The sequence below is a fragment of the Branchiostoma belcheri genome, unplaced genomic scaffold (genome assembly GCF_001625305.1).
Source record: "Branchiostoma belcheri isolate BF01 breed outbred unplaced genomic scaffold, Haploidv18h27 scaffold89, whole genome shotgun sequence".
Lineage (NCBI taxonomy): Eukaryota > Metazoa > Chordata > Leptocardii > Amphioxiformes > Branchiostomatidae > Branchiostoma > Branchiostoma belcheri.
In genome coordinates, this window is record NW_017804564.1 from 1223492 (window position 1) to 1231636 (window position 8145).

The 8145-nt window shown below is 42.1% G+C and overlaps 1 protein-coding gene across 1 annotated transcript in view; it reads right to left on the reverse strand.

The window, feature by feature from the left end:
• Window positions 1–5422: 5422 nt before the first annotated feature.
• Window positions 5423–8145, reverse strand: part of LOC109487490 (cationic amino acid transporter 3-like) — a 10012-nt gene continuing 7289 nt past the window's right edge. The window contains exons 4-6 of the mRNA XM_019791477.1: window positions 8040–8145; window positions 7371–7504; window positions 5423–6081 (exon numbers count right to left, since the gene is read on the reverse strand). The exon at window positions 8040–8145 is cut by the window's right edge and continues 1 nt beyond it. Coding sequence (XP_019647036.1) covers window positions 6025–6081; window positions 7371–7504; window positions 8040–8145 — 297 coding nt within the window. The 3' untranslated portion in view covers window positions 5423–6024. The remainder of the gene's footprint in view (window positions 6082–7370; window positions 7505–8039) is intronic.

The following is an 8145-nucleotide window of genomic DNA, read 5'->3' on the forward strand; positions in this document are numbered from 1 at the left end:
AAGTGTCTGATAGACACAGAAACGTAGGCAAGGCGAGACAATACTGATTGTGTGAAAGGAAATCCCTAAATCCGACTCAATTAGTTGTCTCAGTACGAGTAAGCGTCAAGTGGACGAAATGAGCAGCAGAAAGCTCAGTTGCATTAACGTGTCACCAACTACATTAGTACACGGCAGCTTCCCCTGAGCACAGAGCTGTGGGTTTGCTAAGCTCAACCAATTAGACAAGTGGTCGGCTTAGGCAAGACCTTTCATGCGTACGTCTATGGGGGAAAAGCGGGACTGAGAAAAAGCGGTTATTATGGTCAGATGACCGGCTTGTAGATGTAGCTATAGTCGATTGAAATTGGGCAAGTTTGACTTTTTCTCAATTAGTCACAGAACTCGATAGCAAACGTGAGCAGGAAATCCCAAACCTTCCAAGAAAAAGCGGTCACTATGGCCAGATGACCGGTTTGTAGATGTGGTCACTTCGGCAAGTTTAACTGTTCTCAATTAGTCGCAGAACTCGACTTAAGTGGGAAGTCACAAAGCTTCCAGTTGCACTCCAAAGTGTCACTAAAGCAGCCGAGCTTAAGAAACAACCTACTGCCCTGGACCACAGGGTTTTATCTTGCCCAGCCAACCGTCGCTAAAACTGTGCAATAAGACACAGGATGAGTTAAGTGGCCAGTCAGGAGACCACAGGAAAATTTTAGATAGCTCTGAGCTCAAAGTCTCAACAAAGTAGCCGATCTTAAAAAAAAAAAAACTACTACCCTGGACCATGGGTTTATCCTGCAGGCCAGCCAACCGCAGCTAAAACTATGCAATAAGACATACATGTAGGATGAGTTAAGTGGCTAGTCAGGAAACTACGGGAAAATAGATAGCTCTGAGCTCCAAGAGTCGCCGAAGTGGCCAGACTGAAACAACGAAGAGCCGCGGCTCTGGACCGCGGAGCAGCCTACAGGTCCAACTCAGCCAACCGGAGATCAGAGTAAGGCCGAGGAAAAAAATTTTGTGTTTCCTGTTTCAGTGCTGGAAAATTAGGGTCGTTAGGTGTGGCTTTTTTTTTTCTTTTGAGACTTTGGCAATCTCTAGTGATTCAAGTCACAAAATCATACAGTTTAGCAAAGTAAAATTTGCATGAAGACACTTATATTTTCAATGTCAATGTTGGAAAACCGATTGTACAATTTTTCATCACACAGGTGTCAGATCGTGGAGCTAGGAAAGGTTAATCAGTTAAAAAAATGTATGTCCCTCGCAGGGTTCCACACACACACACACAAAGGCTAGGGTCGGAAGTTTTTCTAGGGTCCGAAGTTTTCTCTAGGTCGGTCGGGAAACAGGAAACACAACAGTTTTTCCTAAGCCTAAGAGCAACCTGAACAACCACCTGTGCGACAAGAGACACCGGAAAACAAATGACCCTGCGTGAATCGGCGGGTGGCTTGGACACTCAGCAGTCAGTGGGTTTTGCCATGTTCCCACACCGGCCCTGGGAGTACTGGCTGAGTGCCGCTCCAGGGATGTCAAATTCGGAAGATTCGAGGACGAATCTTGAAAAAAGGGTCTAGACCTATTAGCCTGATCGTTAGGGCGTCGTGGTTTCAGCTGGTGCCCGGGTTTGGCGTGGGTTCGATCTCCGGCTGGGACCAGGAGTGTCTTTCTGTTTCTACTCTCCTAATTTTTACAGTGATTGGTTTTGCCCAACAAGCCTAAGCTACAGCTGTTAATGGCCAAAGTAAGGACCAGCAATTCAGGTGGGTACAGGAGGGACGGAAGTAAAAGTACCTCTAAGCTGCGAGTGTCACTGCAGTGGCTTTGCTGGATTTGCGGCTTGCACTGGCGCTAATGATTAGCAAATCCTTTAAGAACTCCTACAGGAACTAGAAAGTTAACATTTGCCAAGCAAATGCATATATACGTATATATATATGTATATATACTCCTGTCTTAGATCCTTTTCGGCGTTTGGATCTGTCTAAAAGCATCAAAATCGTACAAGACCTACGACGAGTCTGATCAAGCCAAGGCCTTTACAAAAAGTGAGCCTCAGTGAGGTGATCCACTATGACTGCCGATGCCAAGGACACGATCTCCACTTTAGCTAATCTCCAAGCAGATCCCTTTCGGTGGCAAAAAGACGGTATCATATTGGCCAGGCAGTATCCATTAGCCAGAGAAGGTCGCCGGCCACTGACGGGGGTCAGGACAAAAAAAAAAACGGCCATACATAAAAAGCTAACAATCATTCCCCCACAACCTCTGCTTGGAGAGTAACTTTCGCCGGCTTGAAGGAAAGAAAATGTTTCCGCTAATGGAACACGTGAACCGACATCCGCCTCCATTAGCCGAAAACATTTGCGTTCCCCTGCGCTCACGTTATTGGCCCCATTCCGGCCCCTCGTTTGCGTTATGCGGCCGTCGGGAGGCTGCTAAGTGGGCCGTAAAACGCGCGGGCCTTAATCTAATGGATGTAATCAGGAGGGCAGAGTTTGGCCATAAAACCCAGGCCCCGGGGGAATCTACGGATGTGGCGGGGAGACCAACTCTTCCAACTACTTAGTCAGTTTTAGGGCTTGCAATTGCTTACTTGTACACTACCATACCTTGTCCACATTACAATTATGTATAGTTCATCATCATCATCATCATCCTAAGAGGTGGAGCGGACAAAGTTTGATCTCCAGAACTGCTTGTCTTTCATTGCTGAAATAAGTTCCAGGCCCTCCAAGCCTGTTTCAGTTTCTATAAGTTTCTTAAGTATCATGTTTGGACGTCCAATGTATAATTTGTCAGCCCTAAATCTTAATGATTTAAATGCTATATGTAATGCCTAAGTCTCTAGGCCAGGGACTGGCATCTTGCTTCCATGTGTTCAGGTTATATAAACGGACCATGACCTTTAAAGTAAAAAGTCTTGTTGAATGTACGCCTTGCACACTGTACACATTTTAATAACTTTTGAGTCTCACAATGCCGCGTCCCACGCAGACCGAATATCGAACTCATGTCTACTTGGACTTCTCCTGAAATCCCGTCCATTAAAGAAACAAGCTTTATCAATTTTGATTCATGTTTGAGTTGGTAGCAAGCTCAAGGTCTTCCGGAAATCTTGGTCTTTGCTGTCAAAGCGCTGCAAGTAAACACCATCAGAAATTGCACTTGAAATTAAATTTGTCGAAGACCGTCTGACCACAGAAAGAAAAGATAGCTGGTATATGGCCACGTGTCACGGTGGTCAGGACTAACCAAAACTATCATAGAAGGAACGTTGGATTCAACTCTGGGCTCATTAAATCGACCTAAGCGCCATACTTTGGAGACAGAGAACTGTTCTTTTCCGCTCTCCATGTGTAAACCAGTTTTCGCCTTTTTGATATCGAATGGACACTTTAAATTTAATTTCTGTAATGATTTGGTCCCACCATCCATATGCGTCATTTTACAGCAAGTAACTAACACAGACAAATAGAGGGACTTACACCGCAGTTTGCTTTTTGTGAAAGATTTATAAGAGCTCCAACTCCAGGCTTATCATATCGACCTGACCGCCATACTTTGGGGACAAAAGTCACGGTGTCAGGTCAAACGTGAGCACCATCGGGATCTGGCGACCTCGCAGTGACAGCGTAATGAGGTCCTGTGTACCAAGGGAGAATCAGGCATTACAGGAAAACTAATCTCCAAGCAGATCACACGGTGGCAAGGCAGTATCTATTAGAAGAGGAGTGCCCATTAGGCATGCACCGAAGTGGCTAATGGACACTCCTCTGACCAATGGACACTGCCTTCCCACCGTATGATCTGCTAGGACAAGTATCTTTTGCAAGTGTCGACGCTGCAATATCCTGCATCACTCAATCACGCTCTCCCATACCTTAGTCAGCCGTTAGGGCAGCATCATGTTTGGAAAAGTTTTTCCACTGCTGACGATCTTTTGCCAGTCTGGCCATCTGGGTGGCTGTTTGACCGGTCCAATCCTGCATGCCATATCTTAAAACAAGGGCCCCTCATCAATAATACGTACATTGGGACAAATATGCGGAAAACGAGCAGCAACCCGATTGCTCTTCATTGATGTAAGCTGGTTCCAGATAAGTTGATTGATTTCTTTCACAGATGTGGACGTAGCGCTGCCCAATCCTGCATGCCATATCTTAAGACAAGGGCCCGTCATCAATAAGACGTATTGGGTCAAATATGCGGAAAACGAGCAGCAACCCGATTGCTCCGGACGGCAGTTCCATCAACTGCACCACCCATCAACTTATGCATTCATCATCGGAAACTTTAAACGACCGAAACTGGAGTCACTTCACGCGTGTTCAATGAGCCGCCATGACAGATCAGCTTTGAGCTGCCTTCTCTAGTAAAACTATATTTTTCATACAAGAAACTAAGGTAACATTTGCAAAGCAATGCATAATGTTCGCATATGGTCTAATATAATTCTTACTCAAACACATTCATATATATGGTCAGACAGGAGTCTAAATCCCTCCTGCTGTAAAATTGCAACATGATGTAACCCAACACCAGTTACCATTGTCACAGACGTCTGGTTCAGGTCATTAACCGTATTGGTTTGGAGAAGAAGAACAGTAGGAGGAAACAGCAAAAACAATGTTTTCCTTTGGTAAACATAAATACTCTTTCCACCATTCAAACAAGGAAAAAATGACAACCATTGTATGTCATCTTGTGATATTGACGGTAGGCAAGGAAAGAAGAATTGTGCCCATAGCTTCCAATTTCTGCCATCGTTTGATACTGTTAAGAGAGCCGGCCAGTTAGGCTGTGAAGGATGGATCTGTACCCTCGACTTCTAGATATCAAATTCACACGTTCATCACGTATCATACGGAATCTAGTACATTTTGTATGACCATGCATACATAGAGAGAAAAAGCACATTGCCCATTTATTCTTGAGCCTAAATAAAATCTATCACAATCTACCACTAGTAGCAACATTTAGAAGAAGAACACCAAACATCAAAGAGCAGGCACTTACTTTTCTACCCATTTATTTTTTTACTTCATCTTTATGACTTACATGCAGCATCGACACCATAACACTATAGTAACATATAAATCAATTTGAACCATTTTCAAAAATTCAACCCCGGGCCTATAAAATTGTGAACAATTAATTCTACCTTGTGACAAAAATAACATACAAAATGTACACCTTTTGACAACTTAGATATACATATTATGCAAATTTGATACAATAAAATCAGGTTTCTCTTCAAATTATGTACAAAGTAATATCTATGATATGGTGTTGCAAAATATGCCAACAGGTTGAAAGAAAGTAGCATTGGTCCTATTTTTCAGCACATATTTTCTACATTTTTAAATGTAACATATTTTCTACATTTTTAAAAGTAACATATTTTCTACATTTTTAAAAGTAACATATTTTTAAAAATATGTTACTTTTAAAAAGGCACATTCATTTATAGTATTAGTGCAGCATTATGAATCTTTTAACTTTAAAATTATCTTATCTTAAATTTGTTCTTTGAAAATAGATTGAAGTCTATAATTTTGGTCACATTTTCTTACTTTTGCCATTCGACATGATAGTTTAAAGGCACCATAGTTACATATAGTTAACCATCTGCAGTTTTCATCTGTAGATTTTAACCTTCAGTACACAGTAGATGGCGTAATCATTGCACACCAATTCTCTGTTGCCATGAAAGTTCATCTGTGTTGGTAGTAATCATAGTAAAATGTTGAACTTCATTCCAACACGATACACAGAGAACAAATTTTCAATTGTGATTGGTCATTAATTATCCTGATGAAGGCAACAGTGGTCCCTGAAAATTTGATCTCTTTGTATCCGTAACGTTGTGTTGGAATAAAATATTCTCTGTTGGTTATAGGTTTGAGCAGCAGTTCCTTTGAACTGCTTAAAATATGTTTTTATTTCATGATGAATTTAAAGAAACTTTAACAACAGATTTTCTACAAAAGTCTGCGAGATAGCCTTAGTTGAGAATTGCACAAAGCTGTCTAGAGATTAATCACCATGAGTTTGTACTGCACCGTACACTCCATTGGAAGCCTGGAGTTTCTTCTGCAGCAAAATAAACAAAAACAACAAGCAAAGTAAGACGCTAATGCCACATTGAAGCAGGCAAGCTCACTGAGAGAGCAACAGTCTGTATGAAACCACCAGCTAGGAGGAAAGAAGTTCAGAACTTGATATGCTGGAAGAGAGAAGAAATGCTACATTTAAGCAGGCAAGATGACTGAGATGACAATAGTTTGTATTACATATCACCAGCTAGGAAGGGGATCGAAACTTAATAAGCTGGTTGAGCAAGAAATGGCAAGTAAATGCTGAAGATCAGAAATGGTTAAACGCCTTTCACATGGAGCTTAAGAAAGAGACAGAGTGGGAAATGAAGAAGTTTACCTATAAACCAATCCAAACAAAGTGGTAGTACAGTGTGTTAAATAGGAGTACTATATGAAAATCTACCAGTGAGCGAAACGATAAGAAAACGAAGGTTGAGGTTCATTGGACACTGCTATAGAAGTGAGGATGAAATCATACACCAGTTATTAATGTGGGGGCCCTTACATGGAAAAAGACGTCGAGGTCGTCCAGCAAGAAACTACTAGTAGTATATTAACCAATTAATGGACAACACCCAGCTCGACAGGAAAAAACCTGATGGTAGAAATGAAGGATAGGAAGAGATGGAGAGCAGTCATTGGAACCGATGGAAGCTCGAGAGAGTGAGTGAGTGTTAAATAGGAAGGCACAGTAAGGACTAAGTCCTGAGACAAGAACGAATTCAAACAGAGGATGTAGGTCCCATTACCAGATGCAGACAGCAGCCATGCAGCAATTGTTGTTACTTCAAGCATCCACCAGTCCATGCATATCAGCAGCAGCTGCATTATTTTCCAAATCATGTCGAGACACAATGGAAAAAGACACAGTGTCCAATCATGCAACATTTCGTTGGTAGGATTGTCATGCTACTTTAAATTGATTGACTTTTGAACTGGCATTTCAAGCATTCTGTACATTCTCATTAGTAGAGGCCAGAAACCATAGGCCACCTCAATAGAGGAAATGCTATTCTATCAAAGACAGACATTAATTTTGCAGGTCATCATACTTCTTTGACAGTGATTGACTTTTGACCTGGCATGCCAAGCATTCTGATTGGTTGCAGCAAGAGTTCAAGTTTGGTGTCAAGGGTCATGTCAAAGGTCATGTGTGATTGACTTTTGACCTGGCATGCCAAGCATTCTGATTGGTTGCAGCAAGAGTTCAAGTTTGGAGTCAGGGGTTATGTCATAGGTCAAGGGTCATGTCAAAGGTCATCTCAAGAGAGGAGTGGAATCCACCGTTTCAGAGCTGGAGCTGCTGTGCGCCTGTTGCCGGGTGTGTCGCGCCTGTTGCCGTGTGAGGGAGAGACTCTCCTGTTTGCGCAGGTGCTCCGAGCTGTGCCACATCCCGTAACCAAAGTATATCACAAACCCTGGGGTCGGAAACAGTCGGTAAACTTCAACAAACCTGAACAAACTGCAGAAAACTTATTAAACAAACTGCAGAAAACTTCAACAAACTGCAGAAAACTAATTAAACAAACTGCAGAAAACTTCAACAAACTGCAGAAAACTTATTAAACAAACTGCAGAAAACTTCAACAAACTGCAGAAAACTTCAACAAACTTCAGAAAACTTCAACAAAATTCAGAAAACTTCAGAAAACGTAAACAAACTTCAGAACACTTTCATTTGATAAAACTTCAGAAAACTTCGAAAAACAATAAAAAAAACTTTGAAAAACCTCAGAAAACTTTTAAAACTTTGAAAAGTTTAACAAACTTCAGAAAACTTTGACATAAAAAAATGCAAAAAAACTTTTCCCAAGGGCACAAGGTTGGTGACATGGCAGGATCCGAACCCGGGACCTCTTGGTTCTGAGCCGAATGCTCTGCCGTTACGCCACACAACCCCACGGAAAGTAGGCTACAAGAAACTCCTGCTATAACAAGCAATCCTTGACTTACCCACAGCCATCCAGACAGCAAATCGGATCCATGTTGGAGCCGACAGTTTCATCATCAGGTAGATGTTCACAAACATGCTGGTGACAGGCAGCAGGGGCAGGGCTGG